The 23,953-nt window shown below is 44.1% G+C and overlaps 1 protein-coding gene across 3 annotated transcripts in view; it reads left to right on the top strand.

Annotated features, from left to right (window-relative positions):
* aspscr1 (ASPSCR1 tether for SLC2A4, UBX domain containing) overlaps positions 1–23,953 on the top strand; it is a 155,138-nt gene that overhangs the window by 36,254 nt on the left and 94,931 nt on the right. For all 3 annotated transcript variants that reach the window (XM_033044217.1, XM_033044216.1, XM_033044215.1), the window contains exons 5-7: positions 5,656–5,713; positions 14,272–14,345; positions 20,121–20,709. In XM_033044217.1, the coding sequence (XP_032900108.1) occupies positions 5,656–5,713; positions 14,272–14,345; positions 20,121–20,709 (721 nt within the window). The remainder of the gene's footprint in view (positions 1–5,655; positions 5,714–14,271; positions 14,346–20,120; positions 20,710–23,953) is intronic.

Below are 23,953 nucleotides of genomic sequence, written 5' to 3'. Positions count from 1 at the left end.
TACAGATTCCTGGTCCTCAAAATGTGTTGCTCAGCGATTGCCCCGGGATAATTATTGTCAGAATATGATGCCTGCTTTTTAGTAAAACGACTATTGAGTTGCAGCCAAGTTTTCGCCACAAATCCTCTCTTGCTTTTCCTTAAATCTCATTGACGTTGGATCTGATAAAGGTACAGAATTGAATTAAATAACGTTGCACAGTTTGTAGAAGCGTGCAAAGTGCAGCTTTGTCTGGAAGCGAATCATGTTAATTTACTGCTCCAGTTGAACCTGTGGCTACAGTTGTAACAAAGCAAATACCTCATTTTTAAAAAAACCGTTATTCCAAGAAACCCGAGCTTGACTTTTAACACCTTAGTTTTGCAAATTAAAGTTTGGGGCTGAAGTTGGTCACTGGCAAAATTAGAGGTGTGAAAATCAACATTTGGCAGGTAGCATTAAAGGGAGACTGGGGGAGACGAAGATGTGGTGAGTAAACTGGAACGTGGCGAAGTGACAGGGCGACGAGCTTCAAAGCCGGATTATTTTAGTATCGGAACCAGGTGGAAGAAATTAAACTTTGCAGCTTTATTTCTTCAAAGAAAAATGACATTGCCACACCCCTAGGTACAGCATTAGCATCGAATCAGAAGAGCCTTTACTTTGTGGACCTGTTGAGCAGATGGCCAGTAGGGAAATGCAATGCCTTTGGTTTTGATTTTCTGAGGTACTTTGGAGTAGAATTATTCACATACATCTGTCAAAATGTGGATTTTTAAACTAGTCAAGAAATTCCTCTTTCTTGCAGCATGAGTCTCAATAAGATAACGTTTAATAACGTTTGGCCACCTCTCTATAATTATTTAATTTGGAGTTTGGAGATACAGCAGGGAAACAGTACCTTAGGCACCACCGAGTCCATTCTGAACCACTCATACTAGTTCAATGTTATCCCACTTTCCCTACAAACCGGCATATCCTTGGGATGTGGGAGGAATCCGGAGCAGCCAAATGCTCTCTCTTGAAAGCATTCAAGTTCAAGTGAGTTTATTGTCATGTGTCCCTGTATAGGACAATGAAATTCTTGCTTTGCTTAAGCACACAGAAAATAGTAGGCATTTACTACAAAACAGATAAATGTGTCAATATACCATGATATAAATATATACACACATGAATAAATAAACTGGTAGTGCAAATAACAGAAAGTGGTTGCTAATAATCAGAGTTTTGTCCGAGCCAGGTTTAATAACCTGATGGCTGAGGGGAAGTAGCTATTCCTGAACCTGGTTGTTGCAGTCTTCAGGCTCCTGTACCTTCTACCTGAAGGTAGCAGGGAGATCAGTGTGTGGCCAGGATGGTGTGGGTCTTTGATGATACTGCCAGCCTTTTTGAGGCAGCGACTGCGATAAATCCCCTCGATGGAAGGAAGGTCAGAGCCGATGATGGAGAACCTGCCTTCACCGCCCTCTGAGGCAGAGAATTCCACAGACTCACCACTCTGTGAGAAAAAGTGTTTCCTTGTCTCCGTTCTGAATGGCTTACTCCTTACTCCAATCTTGCTTTCACTTTTCTCTTTCGGGGTATCTAGAAGCTCAGAATATACACACTGAACGCAAACCAGAATCTTGGTTGTGTGGCACTAGCTTATGATGTTCTCGGACGGACATTGTGCTGGAACAGTGCATTCTTCCATAAAAGAAGGCACGAGACTGCCACTGGATTTGAAGGGAACTTACCATTTATTTTGGGTCATGAATATTCACTGCACGAACCTACTTACAAAATACCAGTCTGAGTAATCAATTGAAATGTAGATTTGTAAATGACAAATAGTATGCTGATCTGTCAAAATTCTTGAAGTGCACGTTATAAATGTGCTTTTTTTTTTGTTTCATAAACATATTCAGAAGCTAGTTCGGCATTTGCAAAATTCTATCCTTTGCCCGCAATTTTCCTGTTATGCCGAAACTTGCGAGGATTCCAATATTTATACAGGTGAAATTAATGTTTTTCAAATTAACTCGAAGAAATGGTACTATTTATATAATTTATTATGGACACATTATGATGTGGTCTTGCAGAATGTGTCATGTTTCAAGTTTTTGATCTTGCGTGTGTGTGTTGGTTATTAAGATTCCTGTCGCACTGTGTGATACCGCTTCTGTGGCATGCTCAAAGGTTTAGCAGTCGTTTTTCACCATATGCCAAATGCTTCGTCTTATTGATGTGATGAAACCCTTTGGAAACAATGTGTGCACAGAGGTGGAGGGCCATGCATTTTGAAGGTGCGGTATTATTTATCAAATTGGGTTTATTTGAAGTGTGAGCAATTTAGAAGGATTTAATTTTGCATCATGTTGCACTATTTTAAAGTATACAAAAACAACACTCCCTTTAATTGCATCGTGCCATGCTGATTTACAAGTGTCGGGATGACTCCTTCCTGCATGCTGACATGTCAACATGTTGAGTATTGACGCTAGCTTTGCAAGAGGAGCTGGGGTCAGATTACTGTAAAGCAACTCCTCATGAAGCATTCTTGGTGGGAGAAGGCCAAGATAGATGGGTTGACAATGGAGGAATGTGTCCCCATTTGCTATTCCTCAATGCAGGAAGGAACTGCAGATGCTGGTTTAAAGTCTGAAGAAGGGTCTCGACCTGAAACGTCACCCAGAGAGGCTGCCTGTCTCGCTGTGTTACTCCGGCGTTTTGTGTCCATCTTTGCAATTCCTCAGTCCTTGGTAAAGAAGATGTTTAATTTAATATACATTTTAGAGTAATATATTTTCATTCAGTTTATTTCTGAACCTAGGGGGTGGCACGGTGGCGTAGCAGCAGAGTTGCTGCCTTACAGTGCCAGAGTCCAGCGTGCTGTCTGTACGAAGTTTGTACTTTCTGTGACTGCGTGGGTTTCCTCCGGGTGCTCCGGTTTCCACCCACATCCCAAAGAAGTGCAGATTTGTAGTTTAATTTGCAAAGTGAGTTGTTGCCAAACCAAGCTCACTGTGCATCCCAATGGAATGCTTTATATGGGGCATCTGTAGAAGTTGATAAGAGATGCCAAACACCAAAACATGCCAAACTACCATAGTCTTCTGAGGAAGTGGAGGCGTTGGTGTGCTTTCATGGTCGTACCTTCAATGTACTTGGTCAGGGACAAATTATTGGTGATATTTATGCCTAGGAACGTGAAGCTCTCGACTATCTACACTTTTTCACCTTTGATGATGACTGGGCTGTGTACACCACCTTGTCTCCTGAAGTCAATACCTAACTAGAGAGGTTGAAAATATTAATTCTAGCTTTCTCCATATTCAATGACTTTCCATCAGCATATTGGGGGTGGGATATCTTTCTGAAGGTATTTGAACACCGTGTTTTAGTTGATGGCGTACTGAACGAACATAGAAACATAGAAAATAGGTGCAGGAGGAGGCCATTCGGCCCTTCGAGCCAGCACCGCCATTCATGACAGATGGGATGTGTGTAAGAAGGAACAGCAAATGCTGGTTTACACCGAATTAGACACAAAGTGCCGGAGTAACAGGCAGCATCTCTGGAGAAAAGCATTAGGTGACTTTTCGGTTTGAGTCCCTTCTTCAGACTGAGAGTCAGGGGGGAGAGAGAGACACTAATGGTATGAAAGGGTGTACCTGTCTATTAATAAAATAATAGTCGTTTTTTTAGAATAAAATTTGATATACTGCCTCGAAAGGCATTTACAGCCTACTTGATTTTCTTAGAATTGACAGATTTATTTTCAGTTTAGAGATACAGCGCGGAAACAGGCCCTTCGGCCCACCAAGTCCCCGCCGACCAGCAATCCCCGCATACTAACATTATCCTCCACACACTGGGGACAATTTACAATTTTACAAAAGCCAATTAACCTACGCAGCTGTACATCTTTGGATTGTAGGGGGAAACAGGAGCACCCAGAGAAAACCCACACAGGTCATGGGGAGAACGTGCAAACTCAGTTGAGTTTAGTTTATTGTCACGTGTACCGAGGTACAGCGAAAAGGTTTTGTTGCACGCTTACCAGCCAGCCGAGAGACTGTACGTGATTACAATCGAGCCATTCGGGAAGTCCGGGGAAGTCCAGGACAAGGGGTCACAGCTTAACGATAAGGGGGAAATCCTTTAAAACCGAGATGAGAAGAACTTTTTCACACAGAGAGTCGTGAATCTCTGGAACTCTCTGCCACAGAGGGTAGTCGAGGCCAGTTCATTGGCTATATTTAAGAGGGAGTTAGATGTGGCCCTTGTGGCTAAGGGGATCAGAGGGTATGGAGAGAAGGCAGGTACGGGATACTGAGTTGGATGATCAGCCATGATCATATTGAATGGCGGTGCAGGCTCGAAGGGCCGAATGGCCTGCTCCTGCACCTAATTTCTATGTTTCTATGTTTCTATTCGCAATGTCCAGATACATGATACGAGAATAACCACACAGACGGCACCCGTGGTCAGGATGGAACCCGGGTCTCTGTAAGGCAGCAACTCTACCGCTGCGCCACCGTGCTGCCCCTGTAGTTGAAAGTGATTGACAATCACTGAATTGCCAGCCAGGCCTGTTGGATTTGCACTGCACTTAATTAAAATCAGTGTGGTCAACAATTTGGAACCAGATTCTTTGGACACAGATGGTGCTAAAATGATCAAACACAGCACCATATCCAAAGTCAGGTGAGGTTTAATTCACTTTCATATTGGCAGTAGCAGTGACACCACAGAGTTCTGCGGCCTCCATTTACGCTGTGTTTACTGTCAACACCTCTCAGCTTGTGGCAGATGGATAAGCATCTGGAGTGTGCCTTGAGTGTGAAGATGTTAACAGCTGTTTATAGTTACATGTTAGCAGTTGCAACCGGGTTACCCAAGGTATGCTTTTGTGGATCAAATTAAAATTTGTGTGCTGTTGACCTCTGGAGAAAGAAAAATACAGTAAAAAGACTTAAGGGTTCACAATATTTTTTTTGACATAGAAACATAGAAAATAGGTGCAGGAGTAGGCTATTCGGCCCTTCGAGCCAGCACCGCCATTCAATGTGATCATGGCAGATCATCCAAAATCACTACCCCGTTCTGGCTTTTCCCCCCATGTCCCTTGATTCCCTTAGCCCTAAGGGCTAAATCTACCTCTCTTTTGAAAACATCCAGTGAACTGGCCTCCACTGCCTTCTGTGGCAGAGAATTCCACAGATTCACAACTCTCTGGGTGAAAACGTTTTTCCTCATCTCGGTCCTAAATGGCCTACCTCTTATTCTTAAACTGTGACCCCTGGTTCTGGACTCCCCCAACATGGGGAACATTTTTTCTGCATCTACCCTGTCCAATCCTCTCAGAATTTTATCTGTTTCTATAAGATACCCTCTCATCCTTCTAAGTTCCAGTGAATACAAGCCCAGTCGACCTATTCGTCAGTGCCGCCATCCCGGGAATTAATCTGGTGAACCTACGCTGCACTCCCTCAATAGCAATAATGTTCGTCCTCAAATTAGAAGACCAAAATTGCACACAATACTGCAGGTGCAGTCTCACCAGGATCCCGTACAACTGTTGGACCTCCTTGCTCCTAAACTTTTTAATGAGTGCTCCCTACACCAAGGTGATAAATATTTTTGCTCTGTTCAAGATCAAATGTTGACAGTTTTTTCCTCTTTTGTCAGGGTTGCTGATCAGCAGCTGTTGGAAGCTATTCCAGTCTGCGTTTATATGAGAGATGAGGTAAGTAAGATGAATTTCCTGCTTTTTAATAATTAGGTACTGTCTACAAATTCTCATCATGCTCTTGTCATCACATTATCGTGACATTTTGTCCAGATTGACCATATTTTTACATCTGGTCCAATGGTCGTAAACTTTCATCAGATTCATTATCTGCTGTTACACTTTTCTTGAAGGAAGGAGCAAGGACGATGTCACATTTACGTCGAATTTATTGTCTAACGTCATTCAACACAGAATTGGGCTTTTCACACTGTCCACATTAACTATGAAATGCTCATCTATATCGGTGACGCTACGTTAGAGTTGCTGCCCTACAGCGCCAGAGACCTGGGTTCGAACCTGACGACGGGTGCTTATCTGTACGGAGTCTGTAAGTTTTCCCCGCGCAGGTTTTCACTGGGATCTCCGGCTTCCTCCCGCATTCCAAAGACGTACAGGTTTGTGGGTTAATTGGCTTGGTATAATTGTAACTTGTCCCTGGTGTGTGTAGGATAGTGTCAATGTGCGGGGATCGCTGGTCGGCGCAGACTCAGAGGGCTGAGGGGCCAGTTTCCATGTTGTATCTCTAAGCTAAACTAAAACTATATTCATCTCAATTAACCTGCACTTTGAAACCTTGGCGGCCCAAATACTCATAGTCACAGAGCTGTACGACACAGAAAATGACCTTTCTGGATACGACATAATAAACAATATGTGCAGGAGTAGGCCATTCGGCCCTTCGAGCCAGCACCGCCATTCATTGTGATCATGGCTGATCATCCACAATTAGCACCCTGTTCCTGCCTTCTCCCCATGTCCCTTGACTTCGCTATCTTTAAGAGCTCTATCTAACGCTCTCTCGAAAGCATCCAGAGAATTGGCCTGTGACCCCACCGATAACTTGAACATTTTCCCACAATAGGTCAGCAGCCCAGGCACTCCAAGGTCTTTAGCTTTTACATCAACGGCTATTTGAATAAGCTGTGAGAATCCTAGTAAGTTTATTTGAAGAAATTCCACCTTTGTCAAGAATATTAACTTGCACTGAAGATTACAAGCCTGCTTCAGACTTTAGAGACACAGTGTGGATACACACCCGCTGGCCCACCTATTCTGTGCCGACCAGCGATCACCCCATACACCAGCACTATCCTACACACACTAGTGACAATGTACATTTACAGGAACCAATTAACCTATATACCTGCATGTCTTTGGAGTGTGGGAGGATACCGGAGAAAACCCACGTGGTCACAGGAAGAACGTACAAACTCCGCGAAGACAGCACCCGTACTCAAGATCAAACCGGGGTCTCTGGCGCTGTAAGGCAACAACTCAACCGCTGCACTGCCCATAAACCCTTGGAATTTTTTTTTAAGGATGTCTTAACGTAATAAATACAAACATGAAAACGTTTTCATGTTGTTGTTCAAGTAACTGTAATCTGGTCTTTTCCAGAATTACATAAGAATCCCTTTATAGCTCTGACCTTCAAAGCATACAGTGGAAAGTACATTTTACTAGATGTGATTTAAAAAAAAAATTTTTGCTGCAATAATATCAGAATAAAATGTGTAAAAGCATTTAATGTTAGTTTTATAGCTGTTTGAGCTGATTTTGCAGGTCAGTTTTCAGTTTCAGTTTAGCTTATTGTCACGCGTACCGAAATACAACAAAAGGTTTTTGTCGCGTGAAATCCAGTCAGCAGAAAGACAATACATGATTACAATCGAGCCATTTACAGTGTTAAGATACGTGATAAGGGAATAACGTTTAGTGCAAGGTCAAGCCAGCCAAGTCCGATCAAGGATAGCCCGAGCGTCACCAATCAGTGAATCACACCTTTCCTGATGGTGATCTGCGCCTGGAATATGCATAGAGCCGCGAACATTTGTTTCAAATGCAAGTTATTGCTGCATATTAACTTGTGCAAAGACGTTCTGCCAGCCTAATGCTGTCATCTTTTGTTAAGTAAGTAAGTAAGTTTGTTGGCCAAGTATTCACATACAAGGAATTTGCCTTGGTGCTCCGCCCACAAGTAATAACATGACATACAGTGACAGTTACGAATGACTCAGAAATCACTAAATATTAATAATAATAAAACATTATTGATAAAACACCATTGATCAAGCATGTGAACCAACAAAATACCAGATCAAAGGGAGGCTACAGATTTTTGGCTGTTGAGTAGAGCAACTACTTGTGGATAAAAACTGTTTTTATGTCTGGCTGTGGCAGCTTTGACAGTCCGGAGTCGCCTTCCAGAGGGAAGTGATTCAAAGAGTTTGTGGCCAGGGTGAGAGGGGTCAGAGATGATCTTGCCCGCTCGCTTCCTGGCCCTTGCAGTGTACAGTTCATCAATGGAGGGAAGGTTGCAGCCAATAATCTTCTCTGCTGATCGGACGATTCGCTGCAGCCTCCAGGTGTCGTGCTTGGTGGCTGAGCCAAACCAGACCATGATGGAGAAGGTGAGAACAGACTCTACGATGGCCGTGTAGAATTGGACTATCATTGCCTGTGGCAGATTGTGCTTCCTCAGCTGCCGTAGGAAGCACATCCTCTGTTGTGCCTTTTTGACTGTGGAGTCGATGGTAGCCCCCCCACTTAAGGTCCTTGGAGATGATGGTTCCTAGGAACTTAAAAGACTCCACAGATGTGACTGTGGTGTTGTTGTTGGTGAGTGGCGTGAGAGGGGGAGCTCTCCTCAAGCCAGACCTGAAAAGTTAACACAAATAAAAAACAAAGGCGCTGGGAATAACCAGGAGGTCAGGCAGCATCCGTGTGAGGAGAAACAGAGTTCATGTTTCAAGTCCCAGCCCCTTCGACCTCTGATGACCTGCTGAGTATTTTCAGCAAGTTCTGTTTTTAGATTTCTAATAACATCAATGGTTTGTTTTAGCTTTACTCAAAAGTTAATTGTTCACTTTCGATAGTAGGTTTTCCAGCAATTTGTTTTATTTCAGATTTCTAACATCTGCAGGTTGCTGCAGCATTGCAGTATTGATTAAGGAGTCCATTACTGCAATAATGGTGGAGGATATCCCAGTAGGCCGAAGATTAGGAGCCAGAAGAGGGTGAACACTTGGTGAAGCTCAAAGATTATTAACCTCCCTGTTAACTGTTTTTGATGTCTTGATATTGCCCATTAGATTCTGGTTTAGCAAGAGCTATCGGAGTGGAAGTGTAGACAAATCCCAAAGACATGCCAAAGAACTGGGGTTATCGTGGTATGTGATTTCAACTTGCCAGGTATGAACTGGTATGATGTCAGCATCAAAGGCACAGTGAAAATGCAATTGTTGTTCAGGAGAACTTTTCCAGCTATTTGTTTTATTTCAGTTTTCTAACATCTGCAGGTTATTTTTTTTATATTTTTCAAGCTGTCGCCGTCTCACTCTCAAAATATTCGTGCTTGTTCGATTTTAGTATTCAAAGTGACACAAGGAAAAACTTTCACACAGTGAATGATTGGAATTGGAAAGCACTGCCTGCAGACGTGGTGACGACAGGATGTGTTGTTGCCTTCAAGAGAGGGTTGGGACAGACAGATTGTGGAGAAGAATTTGCAACGTTACTGAGAAATGTCTGGTGGGTGGAACTGAAATGTTGCCTTGGGGAGAGAGCCAGCACGGACATGACGGGCAGAATGGCAGCTGCCAGTGTTGTAGACGTCTTACAATTTTATGAAGCTGCCAGAACTTTGTTAATGTCATCCATCAATGTTGGGACTAATGGAATTACTGATAGAAATGTGTTCTTGGTCCTCGATGGAGGTGGAATGTAGGTATTTTGAAAGGGGAGCCTCAGCTTTGAACTCAAAATTCTTTAAACGCTGAGACTTCCTAGAGATGAACTGTAGCTGGCATGGAAGATACTGCCTCAGATACTGCCCCAGCTTTGAAGTTCCTGCCTCATATCTTGCAATGGCTCTGCGAAAGAAAGGCTTGCGTTTGCCTTTCATGTTCTGTCCTAAGGCATTTCGGAGTCAGTGAACTTGTTGATGTTCAGCCAAATGGAGCAAACAATTTGAACACAGCAAAGTCCCAAATACTGCAAATAAGATAAAAGATTACTTATTTTTTTGGTTGTGTTGCTTGAGGGATGCGTTTTGGCTGGGATTGATTGTTGCAGGATCTGTTCTTCCTTCAAACCTTTTGAGCTCAAATTGAAAAGGTTTAAGGCCAAACAACTCAAAGGCTTCAGCCAATGTAAACAAATGCACTGCGTGGAGCTGTTCTACACGGCTCCCGTGGCTCGTTCAATAGGCTTGTCTTTGGTGCGATGTTGGCACCTCGAAGCATCTGTCCAGGATTAAAACTCTGTTACTCCAACAAAGAAATATTACTTTGGAGTTCTACAACAAGGGCAGAAACTGCTTATCCATCTGTCGGTACAATATTTAATTCAATGTACGTAGCCTAAGGTAGGAATCTAAAGGCCAATGTCTAGGCATCAGAAATAAGCGAAGGAGAGCTTGTCTCCATTATCACTGAACACTTGTAAGTAAACCTGTGGAGGAAGGAACAGCACCTCATATTCCGTCTGGGGACCTTGCGTCCGGATGGCATTAACATTGAATTCTCCCAATTTTGCTAGCCCTTGCTGTCTCCTCCCCTTCCTTAACCCTCTAGCTGTCTCCTCCCATCTGCCCGCCCTCGGGCTCCTCCTCCTCCTCCCCTTTTCCTTCCTTCTCCCCCCCCCACCCCCCCATCAGTCTGAAGAAGGGTTTTGGCCCGAAACGTCGCCTATTTCCTTCGCTCCATAGATGCTGCTGCACCCGCTGAGTTTCTCCAGCAATTTTGTGTACCTGTGGAGGAAGGATGTTGGCTTACACCAAAGATTGATGCAAAATGCTGGAGTAACTCAGTGGGACAGGCAGAATCTCTGCATAGAAGGAATGGGTGATGTAAACCTGTTTTTTGTAGAGTGTATGTCCTCGGATCGGAAGAGGATGAGGAGAAGGAAATATGGTGACGTACAGGTACAGTGCAAAATCTTCCTGTCAGCAGCCTCAAGCACATAGAAGTACACAAGATTGCAAGGAGCACGGATAGTGTGCAGATTGGAAGAGAACTGCAGATGGTGCTGTTTTCCTGCACCTACTGCCCTTTTCCTGATCGACGTTGTGGTTTTTGGGTGGTGTATTCAGGAAGTCTTGGCAACTCGCTGCATAGAATCTCATGGACGGTGAGAACCGCATGATGTTCTGGTGCTGGAAGATGCAAATGTTCACGCTGATAGATTGGGTGCCCGTTAAGTGAGCTGCCTGGTCTTGGCCGCTATTGAGTTCCTTAATGTTGTTGAAACTGCACTTGCCCACACAGGAGCTGAGTATTTCACACAAATTATTTCTGACCTGTAAATGGTGGAAGACCTTGGGGAATGTGGAGATGAATCGTTTGCCACCAGAGTCCCCAGACTTTGACCTGCTTTTGTAGGCATGCTATTTCCCAGGCAGGTTGACTTTGCCCAACTCATTTCTACTCGTCTACACTGCAAATATTTTTTTGCCCGTTTCAAGTTCTGATTAAAAGTTCAAGGAACAATTTTTGGCAAGGCAATAGCTAATATAGGCAAGTTCGGAAAAAGTCCACTTGCCAAGGAAAATATTTTTCTAGCCCTGATTTAATTCTAAACTTTTTGCTGCTCTCGACACATCTTTTCAAAAGTGCTTCCTATTAACTGATGCTTTGAACTATTTGAGAAGTGTTTTGTTTTGAATTGGATATGTCAACTTTGATTAGTACGGGTGTCGGGAGTTATGGGGAGAAGGCAGGGGAGTGCGATTGGGAAGGAGAGATAGATCAGCGATGATTGAATGTCAGAGTAGACTTGATGGGTCGAATGGACGAATTCTGCTCCTATCTCTTATGAACTTTATGAACTTATTTTGTGAGCAAGTACCGAATGAGGAAAGCTTATATAATTTATACATGGAAGGACCAGCAATCAAGTCGGCAGATACAAGCAAATTAATATTTTAACATTACTTTACAGTACAATAACATGACTCTGAAAGACTGTGTCGGTGATAGTTTCTCAAACACAGGGACAATTTCAGAGTCTTTAGCTGCTACTTGCAAACCTGGATGTTCTCACAATTTGTTAACACTTTTTCTCACAGAGTGGTGAGTCTGTGGAATTCTCTGCCTCAGAGGGCGGTGGAGGCAGGTTCTCTGGATGCTTTCAAGAGAGAGCTGGATAGGGTCTCTTAAAAATAGCGGAGTCAGGGGATATGGGGAGAAGGCAGGAACGGGGTACTGATTGGGGATGATCAGCCATGATCACATTGAATGGGGGTGCTGGCTCGAAGGGCCGAATGGCCTCCTCCTGCACCTATTGTCTATTGTCTCTATTCGTGTTGCAGAAGTGATCCAACTGATCGACGTGTTAAAGGTAACAGAAACTGAAATCGGTAACAATTTCAATTCCTTTGGCGTTAATATTACCAATCATCTGTCGTGGACCAACCTAAGTGATGTGACTGCTGAGAAGGCACATCAACACCTCTGCTTCGCCAGGAGATAGAGACAATTCTACAAGTCTCCAATGACTCTGACAAACTTCTACAGATGCACTATGGAAAGCAGACTGTTGGCTTGTAACACAGCACGCTAGCAAAGATTCTCACGATGTTGGTACACATGACAATAACAAACCAATAAACATCACATTTCTATCAAGATGTACTGAGAAGTAATATCTTAAGCTATAAAGAAGTGGTTTTACAGGGAAGAAATGCTTGAAACCACATTTTAAAGTTTTGGTTTGCAGGCTTTATAACTGGTTTCTTTCTAAGACATGGCTGTTAAAATTATGGGTGGTCAAGGTGATGGTGTGTTGATTCATCAAATGATGCTGAGCCATTGCTTAAATATTAATGTTACACATAATATGTTTGACATTATAGCACAGAAGGAACATTCCTTTCCCGTGAAGCCGGATGGAATCAATTTCATTCCCATTCCTGGCCGTTGAGTCTAAACGTAGTGCAGCCTCCCACCCCGACTCAGACTTGGGCTCCGACAGGAATTTGACAGGGGTGGCGCAGGGGTAGAGTTGCAGCCTTACAGCGCCAGAGACCCCGGCTCCATCCTGACTATGGGCGCGGTCTGTACGTGCTCCCTGTGTCCGCATGGGTTTCCTCCGGGTGCTCCAATTTCCTCCCACAAAACGAGGACATGTGAATTTGTAGGTTAATTGGCTTCGGTAAAAATTGGAAATTGTTCCTGATGTGTAGGATAGTGCTACTGTTCGGGGCGATCGCTGGTCGACGTGGATTCGCTGGGCCGAAGGGCCTTATTTCGTGTTATATCTCCAAAGTCTAAAATATTTGCTATTATGTTGATTGTTATTTCTGTTACAATTAACTTGTCCGTCAGTTGGATAATTTCGGCTCCAATTTGATTCTCTGAAGAGTTGATTATTTAATCCTTTATGCTCATTGTTATTTCATTAGATTATGACTCAACTGTATCTCAGTTTAATCCGCCTGTTTCTGTGCCATGACCACATTTCCCTGCCAAAAGAATATGTTGGGTCTATGTTGGTTACATACAGAGGCCCAGATCTCACAAGATCTATAAGGATATTAAGACCAAAAGAAAAAATAGGGAGTGAATAGGTCTCCTTAAGAGCTGGTGTCGTCATCAATATATGGAGCCATGGGAGATGACAAGGTTTTAAGTAACTGCTTCTCGTCTCCATTTACCATGGAAGTTAGGGAATTCAGGGAAGAGAATTGTGATGACAGGGAAAATATTGATAGCATAAAAGAGAAGCTGTTGTCGATCTTGAGACGTATAAAGGTGGGTAAATCCCCAGGGCCTGAGCAAATGTGTTCTAGGATATAGTGGAATGCAAGTGAAGAAATTGCTGGGCCTCTGGCAGAGTCTTCTTCAACAATGGATGATGTACCAGTGAACTTCTTCTTCTGGCGTGCACAGCCTAAAGTTGTAGATCAAGGGCAGACATCCAGGCCAGGACAGCATCAGTTACTGGGTGGATGGCTTTGATGCCACCAGGGAAAAGCGTCAATGGGCAGTCATTCACCATGTGTGGGATGGTCTGGTCTGGATGTCCGCAGTCGCAAGCAGGGCTGCCTGTCATCCCCCACTTATGCAGGTGATGGGCTGTTCTTCCATGGATGGTGTGGATTCTGGTCAGGGTTCGCCATTGCTTACGATGGAGGTCAAATCCCGGTGGTTTCACTGTGGGATCTGTGATGATCTCTCCGTTGTTGGTGTTGGCATCTTTCCAGGCTCTGCGCCTCTCAGTCTTGGAGTCAAACCAGTGGACTAGAGGGTGCCTAATGCTGTGACCATATATAAGAAGGCTGCAAGAAGAAGCCAGAGGATAGCAGATCAGTGAGCCTAGCATCAGTGGTGGAAACGTTACTAGAGGGGATTCTGAGAGATTGGGTCTATCTGACTATCCCAAGACAAGAACTGCGTTGTCCATAACTGTGTTGTGCAGAAGTTATGTTGAAATATAATTTGCATATCAGATATAAATAGATATTTGTTTTATATTTTTTGTGTGTATATTCTTTAATTCTGTGTCTGTTTCAGATAGCTGGTGAATCTGCATTGAAGAAAACTACCTTAAAGTCAATTGGACTCATTGATGGTAGTGCCATAATTAGGTAAGACATGTGTCCTTCAGGACTGGCATATGAGTGAATGCTGTGTTAAATCTGTGATCCTATTTGTGATCAATTTAAAATAGACAATAGGTACAGGAGTAGGCCATTCGGCCCTTTGAGCCAGCACCGCCATTCATTGTGATCATGGCTGATCGTCCCTAATCAATAACCCGTGCCTGCCTTCTCCCCATATCCCTTGATTTCACTAGCCCCTAGAGCTCTATCTAATTCTCTCTTTAATCCTTCCCGTGATTTGGCCTCCACTGCCATCTGTGGCAGGGAATTCCACAAATTCACAACTATCTGGGTGAAAAAGTTTTTTCTCACCTCAGTCTTAAATGGCCTCCCCTTTATTCTAAGACTGTGGCCCCTGGTTCTGGACTCGGCCAACATAGGGAACATTTTTCCTGCATCTAGCTTGTCCAGTCCTTTTATAATTGTATATGTTTTATAAGATCTCCCCTCATCCTTCTAAACTCCAGTGAATACTTAGACTTAGACTTAGATCCTTTATTTGTCATTCAGACCTTTCGGTCTGAACGAAATGTCGTTGCCTGCAGCCATATATATAATATTAAACAACAAAACACGCAATAAACACAAATTAACATCCACCACAGTGAGTTCACCAGGCACCTCCTCACTGTGATGGCGGCAAAAATCTTAGGGTTACTGTCTCTTCCCTCCTCTTCTCCCTCTGCGCTGAGGCGATACCCCACCGGGCGATGGTAATCAGTCCCGCGGCTCACCGAGCTCCGCGAATGGGCCGGTTCTCCGCGGCCCGGGGTGGTCGAAGCTGCCGCCCTCCAGTCCAGCGGACGCAGCTGTTGCCGCGGGAGCTCCGGAAAACAGGCACCAGCCTGTGACCCGCGAGCTCCCGACGATGTCGTCCACTGGCCCGCGGCCGAGCCCAGGATTCAGGAGCACCGTCGCAGCCCCGCGCGCGGGCCGCCTCAGCCACCGGAGCACCGTCTCAGCCCCGTGCCGGGCCGCCCTCACGGGAGCGTCGTCCCAGCCCTGAGTCGTGCCGCTGCCACCGGAGCGTCTCAGCCAGCACCGTCTCAGCCCCGCCCTCACCGGAGCTCCGAGTCGTGCCGCTGCCACTGGAACGCCCGAACGCCGCCACAGTTCGAAGACGGCCAGCTTGGTGAGTCCTGGCTGGCTCTACCTCCGGAACCTCGAGGTCGGTCGCAGGTTGGAGGCCGCCAGCTCCGCCATTAGGCCTCAGCGCAGACGGAGGCAGAGAAGGGGGGGGATACGACAAGAAAAAGTCGCATTCCTCCGAAGGGAGAGACAGAAAGCCCTGTTTCAGCCCCCCCCCACACATAACACAACCTAATAACCAAAAATTTAACTAAACAAGACAAAAACAGACGGACTGCAGGCGAGCCGCAGCCGTTCAACAGCGCCGCCATTTCCGGAGTCTAGTCTTTACAAGCCTAGTCTTTTCAATCTTTCCTCATATGACAGTCCCGCCACCCCAGGGATCAATCTCGTGAACCTACACTGCACTGCCTCAATCACAAGGATGTCCTTCCTCAAATTAGGAGACCAGAACTGTACACAATACTCCAGATGTGGTCTTTCCAGAGCCCTATACAACTGCAGAAGAACCTCTCTACTCCTATACTGAAATCCTCTTGTTATGAAATTCCACTATTACACTTGAGTAATTGCTGTTACACTATTTCAGATTGCACAACAGTCTTTGCACCATTCTGCTGCTTTGAGTTCATCGTCGTTTTTATATATACTGTTTTCTTTATGAAATATGCGAACAAGGACTTTCATTGCACCCTAGTGCATGTGGCAATAAACTAATCAGAAGCATCATACTCAAACAGCTACTGGATAAGATTAAAATGTTAAATAGTAGATAATGTTAGACACACCAAGTGTTGGAGCAACTCGGAGGTCAGGCAACATCTTTGGCGAAAAAGAGCAGGTGACGTTTCAGGTCGGAGCCCTTCTTTGTCTGCAGTTTCTTCCTACGCAATGTTATCAAGATAATTTGGTAAAATTTTTTTTTGGAATCCTAAATTCTTGAAATTAAATGATCCAAATAATCCCCTTTCAAAAACACGTTATTTGATTTTAGATGACCAAAAATAACTGACATCGACCTGCAATAAAGGATAAAATAATTGCAAAAACATTTTTAATTGCTGAAGGGTTTGTATAGCTTGAAGAAAAACATGTTTGTAAGTGAAGTGCTGCACGTCTAACACAAGACTGGTGTAGTCTTGATCATTAAGGTGTGAGGAGGTAAGGCTAGCTCTTAAATGAAACTTGTTCTCATGATGTGCTTTCAAGTACCTGTTTTGAAAAGCAGTAATTGATTACATATGTTTTTTTGCGTAATCCTCATTTTACTGTTTGATATCTTCATATGGAATGTATTAAAGGAAAGTCTTGATTCTTGACACTCTTGGAATGGATTATATACTTCAAGTGGCAGGTGGAATGCAATTAAATGTTCAGTACAAATTCTTGAAAGCATCGTATTTTACTTTCTGCTAAAATTTCAAGGTTGAATATAATTTCTGAAGTAGTCATAATTCGCTTGGGTTATAACGGAGAACAAATTAAAGATCATACATTTTTTAAAAATTTGTTCTCAATATGTGAGGGAGCTGGAACGGGCGCTTTTTGTTCCACTGGTTGTGCCAGAAAGTGGTGACAGGCCACCTTATTAAGACTGCACAGAACTCAAAATGCTGGAGTAACTCAGCGGGTTAGTTGACATCTCTGGAGGACGTGGACAGGTGACATTTTGGGTCGGAACACGTCTTCAGATGGCATATGTTTCAGGGTTGTTTTTTTAAATTAAACAGTTGAGTGGCTTGCAAGGTCACTTCAGATCCACTGACGCAGTGTGAACGAGTCGTGAATCGGGCAGGCTTGCTAAGTTTATAGTGATTTATTCGGACAGCTTAATGTTTTTTCTTTCCAAGCAATAGATTTCCAATTACTAGGTTAATTGAATTCATTTATAGGGGTTGCAAAATAGCATTTGTGTGATCATAGTTTAACCCTGAAATGTAACCACTGCTCAATGGGTGTTCACAGCAGCAACATTACATTGTGTAGTCGTGGCTGAAACAAAAAAATGCATTGCAACCAAGAACTCAGCAGATTGTCTAGTCCTTCGTTTCTTCCTGTGATCTTGTTGGTTTCTTGTCGGATGCTCCGGTTATCTTACTTACTCGTCGCAAAGATGATGGGGTGGAGGGGGTGGGTTGATGGGTTAAATTGGCCACTGGGAATAGCCCCCAATAAGTGGTAGAATCTGCGGAGAGTGGAGGAGAATGGGGAAGAATGAACAATGGGATTATTGCAGCTATTGCCAACCAACCAACCAAGTAAATGGCTGGTTGGTGATCAGCACAGATTTCGTGGGCCAAAGGGCCTGCATCTGTGCTGCATCTCCCTCTGACTCTAGTAGAGATTGAAGGAATGGCATCATTCAATATCCAAAGAGTTTATTTCATGACCACGTGGAAGATTCGGCCCCATGAACTACTCCTCCATTCAACAGGTTCCTGGTTGGTCTAACATTAGACCACCCTCACCCAAAAATCCTCAACACCCACTGCCATAAGGTCATAAGATCATAAGTAATGGGAGCAGAATTGGGCCATTCGGCCCATCAAGTCTACTCTGCCATTCAATCATGGCTGATCTATAACTCCAGCCTAACCCCATTCTCCTGCCTTCTCTCCATATCCCCTGACACCCGTACATATCCAAATCAAAACAAAGCACTTCTCAAATAGTTCAAAGCATCAGTTAATAGGAAGCACTTTCAAAAAGATGTGTCAAGAGCAGTAAAAAGTTTAGAATTAAATCAGCGCGAGAAAAATATTTTGCTTGGCAAGTGGACTTTTTCCGAACTTGCCTATATTAGCTATCGCTTGGTCAAAAGTCGTTCCTTGAACTTTTAATCAGAACTTGAAACGAGCAAAAAATGGCTAAATGATGGTTAATAGTTCTGCTTGCACAGTTCTCTTAGGAACACTTTTCACTTTGGAGATACAGCACGGAAAGAGGCCCTTCGGCCTACCAAGGCCAGTGATCACTCCATACACTAACCTACACCCATCAGGAACAATTTTACAACTTACCAAAGCCAATTAACCTACAAACCTGTATGTCTTTGGAGTGTGGGAGGAAACCGGAGCATCTGGAGGAAACCCACGCGGTCACAGGGGGAACATACTAACTCCGTACAGACGGCACTCATGGTCAGGATTGAACCCGGGTCTTTGGTTTTGTAAGGCAGCAACACTACTGTTGGCCCTTCGGCCCAACTTGCCCACACCAACCAACATGTCCCATCTACACTAGTCCATCCTGCCTCCGTATGGCCCACATCCCCCTAAACCTGTCCTATCCATGTACCTGTCTAAATGTTTCTTAAATGTTGCGATGATACCTGCAATGGTAGTTGTGCCAATAGTGTGCATTCCGTGGAAATTAACAAAAGCAAGACGTGCAATCTTTTTTATAGAAACTTATCAGTTACTTTGTAATGGTGAGTGTTATTTTAGGGAAGTATGGCTGCAATTTTAAACACAGGAAGATACCACAAATAGCAGTGTGCTGAATGATCAGCCGATCTATTTTTCACAATGTTGGTTACGACAGGAATGCTGACCAGTATGTTGAGAGAACTCCAGGCTTGTTGAGCAGCTTAAAGCCCACGTTGTAACATTGCAGCCTGAACTTCTGGCCACTTGTCACTTGATCAAGCATCAGTTTAAGATTGTATTGAGTGATTAGATTGGGTAGATGCCCAGAGACTATTACCCAGAGTAGGGGAATCAAAAAGCAGAGGACATAGATTTAAGGTGTGAGGGGAAAGATTTAATAGGAACCCAAGGGGCAACTTTCTCACACAGAGGTGGTGAGTATATGGAACGAGGTGCCAGAGGAGGTAGTTGAGGCAGGGACTATAACAACATTTAAAAGACATTTGCACACGTACATGGTGCAGTGTTTGAGTTGCTACCCTACAGCACCAGAGACCCAGGTTCGATCCTTAGACAAAAATGCTGGAGAAACTCAGCAGGTGAGGCATCATCTATGGAGCAAAGGAATAGGTGACGCTTCGGGTTGAGATGTCGAAACGGCACCTATTCCTTCGCTCCATAGATGCTGCCTCACCCGCTGAGTTCCTCCAGCATTTTTGTCTACCTTCAATTATTCCAGCATCTGCAGTTCTTTCTTAAACAGGTTCGATCCTTGGTCGGCAGGGACAAGTTGGGTCGAAGGGCCTGTTTCCGTGCTGTTTTTTTTCTTTTTTTTCTTTTTCTGAGTTTTTGTTATATTATTTATTATGATTACATATTGTGTTGTGCTGCAGCAAGTAAGAATTTCATTGTTCTATCTGGGACACATGACAATAAAATACTCTTGACTCTTAACTGCATAATACAGGTTAATTAACTTGTTTTGTAAGTTTGTTAACATGTTAAATAGTAGTGTTTTAATGCAACATCAGCACTTTTCAATAAATAGCTTTCCCAGCTGAGCAGAACTGCGTCAAATACATTCATGTACAGCCTTTTAACCTGTTCACTGCCACGTATTTTTTCACTATTGACCATGACCTGAGTGTACCCGGGGGTCGCACCGAACAGGTTAAAATTGATTTCTCTTTTCCCTGCTCCACGAGTCAATTTGGAGCATATAATATGAAATAAACAATTTGTGTGGTCAGCTGTGCTATATATATATGATTGGACTTTATCTCCGTGTTATTCTTTCACAAAGGTATGTTTTGAAGAAACCCAGTGTGGATGGGCAAGATGACCTTATGGATTTGGTAGCATCATCTGATGAGCACCCAGTGAATAAATCCAGCACTGTGGCGACTGGGGTTGTTGATGGAGCTCCAGCTGAGTCGGACTCTGTTCATTCTATGGATGATTCTAACCCCAAAGAGCTGATCCGAGAAGTCAACTCGAGCGGAACTGGGGAAGCAGTCGTAGAACAAAAGGACTTGACTCGAGAACCAAGTAAGGAGGCTGAAGCCACTTCCCAAAGGAATGAAGGTGGAAAGGAATCGCCAACAGAAAAGGTCAGGTCAGAGCCATCAGAAAAGCCATGTCACAGCACAGAAAAACCTGCCACTCCTGGGCCAGTTCACCCTCCTGAGCCAGACTCCAGTGCCTTGTCCAAAGAACAAAATCATAGTCCCGTCCATCATGAAATTCCACTGGGTGATCTGCAGCCAGACCAGTCAGAAGCATGTGGCCATCAGTTGACCACCAATGAGCCACTGAGGGCATCAGCATCCGTTTCGTGTGCGGCTGGTCCACCGCATCCAAAGAAATCGAAAACTGTTCAATCATCCCCAGAGGTAGGAAATTAGATGTTTTATTTGAAAACTTCCATCCACATAAGTCATGGGAGCAGAAAGGTTCACCACATTGGCACTACGGTAGACGTGCTGCCTCACAGCGCCAGGGACCCGGGTTCGATCCTGACCTCAAGCGCTGCCTGTAGGAAGTTGGTATATATTTCCCTGTGACTGTGTGGGTTTTCTCCGGGTGCTCCGGTTTCCTCCCACACTTCAAACTCGCACAGGATTTTGCAGGTTAATTAGCTTCCGCAAGTTGTAAAAAAAACTTGTCCCTAGTGCGAGTAGGTTGGTGTATAGATAGGATGATTGTTGGTTGGCTCGGACTCAGTGGGCCGAAGAGCCTGTATCCACGCTGCATCTCTAAAGCCGAAAATAAAGTAAATGAAGCCATTCGGCCCATCGAGTCTGTTCCGCCATTCATTCATGTCTGATCCATATTCCCTCTCAACCCCATTCTCCTGCCTTCTCCCTATAGCCTTTGACACCATTACTAATCAAGAACCTGGTTCTGGTTCCTTAATTTGTATTAACAAGCTACTTCAATTGTGCTAGACCCTTTGATTCTCGCAGTTACTATTTAAGTCTAAACACCTTTGGTTCCAAGAGAAATCTTTTTCTTTGCAGATGTCATTTATTCTAACAAGTGTGATGTGATAGTTATGTTTGGATTTGGCATCCACAACCTCTGCCTTCCTCTTTGAACCACAGGCTTTTAAAACTGGTGTTTAGTTTCAGTCATTTCCTTTTGACTAGCCTTGTCTCTGAAATAGTTTTAATGCTGAATTCTGATTGAATGTTCTTTCCAAAAATTGCAATTACGATATAAGTACACACCACCCTCTGTGTGAAAACATTGCTCCTGGAATCCCTTTTAAATCTTTCCCCTCTCACCTTAAGCCTAAGCCCTCTAGTTTTAGACTCCCCTACCCTGGGGATAAGATGGTGGTTATTCACTTTATCTATCCCCCTCATGATTTAACAACCTCAAAGGTCAGCCTCCTATGTTCAAAGGTTCTTTATTAGTCACATACACCAATTGGTGTAGTGAAATGCGGATTGGCATTGCAGCGCATTAAAAAGGAACAATAATAAAGAAAATTAAACATAAAAAACATCCCCTCTAATGCTAGAGGCAGGAAACATGTTCCCGATGTTGGGGGAGACCAGAACCAGGGGCCACAGTTTAAGAATAAGGAGTAAGCCATTTAGAACGGAGACGAGGAAACACTTTTTCTCACAGAGAGTGGTGAGTCTGTGGAATTCTCTGCCTCAGAGGGCGGTGGAGGCCGGTTCTCTGGATGCTTTCAAGAGAGAGTTAGATAGGGCTCTTAATAATAGCGGAGTCAGGGGATATGGGGAGAAGGCAGGAACGGGGTGCTGATTGGGGATGATCAGCCATGATCACAATGGTGCTGGCTCGAAGGGCCGAATGGCCTACTCCTGCACCTATTGTCTATTGTTTCATTTTGGACGTACTTTTTTTCTGAATAGCATATTACGGTAATTAAATGGTGCGAGAATGCAACAGAGTGAAATAGAGAAGGATCTGGTATCATCAGGCTTGATTCACGAAAGGAAATAGTATTCGGAAAATAATTAGGAAAACGAACAGTTATCCTTTGTTATGAGGGAAAATGAATATAAAAGTAGGGAAGTTATGTATGCATCAGTTATGTAGGGCAGAGGTGAGACCACATCTGGAAGATTATATACAATATTGGTGGTAGACACAAAATGCTGGAGTAACTCAGCGGGTCAGGCAGCATCTCTGGAGAGGAGGAATGGGTGACGTTTCGGGTCGAGACTCTCCAGAGATGCTGCCTGACCCGCTGGGTTACTCCAGCATTTTGTGTCAACCATCGATTTAAACCAGCATCTGCAGTTCCTTCCTACACAACATTGGTGGTCTTGTTTATGAAAAGCCATACCAGACTAATACAGTGAGCGGTTCAATGGTGCCTTATTTGTCACAGTGAAATTCATTTTTACCTACAGTTCAGTACAAGTATAACTATGCATAAGCACTTAGATACATCTTAGATAAACATCTCCTGAAACAGTACAAGTGTACAGCAGTAGTACACTGAGACAGTATCATAGTCTCCAGATTTTGGAGATGTCTGTGTCATCTCCAGATGTCTGGAATTCTCTGCCTCAGAGGGCGGTGGAGGCAGGTTCTCTGGATGCTTTCAAGAGCGAGCTAGAGAGGGCTCTTCAAAATAGCGGAGTCAGGGGATATGTGGAGAAGGCAGGAACGGGGTACTGATTGGGGATGATCAGCCATGATCACATTAAATGGCGGTGCTGGCTAGAAGGGCCAAATGACCTACTCCTGCACCTCTTGTCTATTATCTATTTTGGTGCAATTTTCGAGTCCAAGTTAGTAAGTGCAGGGTTCTTGACCCGACTGTGAAAGCCCGTTGTCCTGGTGGCATTACAGAGTCGGCCTGGCTAAGCATAGCCATGGTGTCCTCTAACGCTGTCGGCCACGGCCGGTCCACGCGCTCGGGCCTCCTGGAGCGGTGTTCGATCCAGCCAAGGCCCAGGCTCTTGCCGGGCCTCCAGTGGCCCACTCCACCTTCCAGGCATTGTACTCCCTCCCAAATGGGATGAGGTTCTATTGAGGAGTGGTTGGACAGGCTAGACCTGAATCTGCTGGAATTCAGATGAATGATGAGCGATTTGATTGAAACATCACAGTGCGCTGTGGTGGATGTTTATGTTCATTTTTATGTAGTTGTGTGTCTTGCTGCTTTGTTGGTCTGACTGTATGGCAAATCAGATTCCTTGTATGTTCCTACATACTTGGCTAATAATGTTTTTGTATCTTGTAGTTAATGGTCTTGATAGGATGGTTATGGAGAGAGTTTCCTCCTGGAGAACCCATAACCCATGGAGATTATTGCTCGCAAACCCAGGTCTCTGGCAGTGTAAGGCAGCAACTCTACTGCTGTTCCACTGTGCATTAACCAGCATCTGCAGTTCCTTGTTTCTCCAGAGATGCCGCCTGACCCGTTGAGTTCATAAGTGATATCAGCAGAATTAGGCCATTCAGCCCATCGAGTCTCCTCCGCCATTCAATCATGGCTGATCTATCTTTACCTCTCAACCCCATTCTCCTGCCTTCTCCCCATAACCCCGACACCCGTATTAATCAAGAATATATCAACCTCAGCCTTAAAAATGTCTATTGACGTGGCCTCCACAGCTGTGTACGAGAACGAATTGCACAGATTCACCA

Source organism: Amblyraja radiata, chromosome 26, assembly GCF_010909765.2.
Source record: "Amblyraja radiata isolate CabotCenter1 chromosome 26, sAmbRad1.1.pri, whole genome shotgun sequence".
Taxonomy (NCBI): domain Eukaryota; kingdom Metazoa; phylum Chordata; class Chondrichthyes; order Rajiformes; family Rajidae; genus Amblyraja; species Amblyraja radiata.
This window is presented reverse-complemented; position numbering and strand designations above follow the sequence as displayed.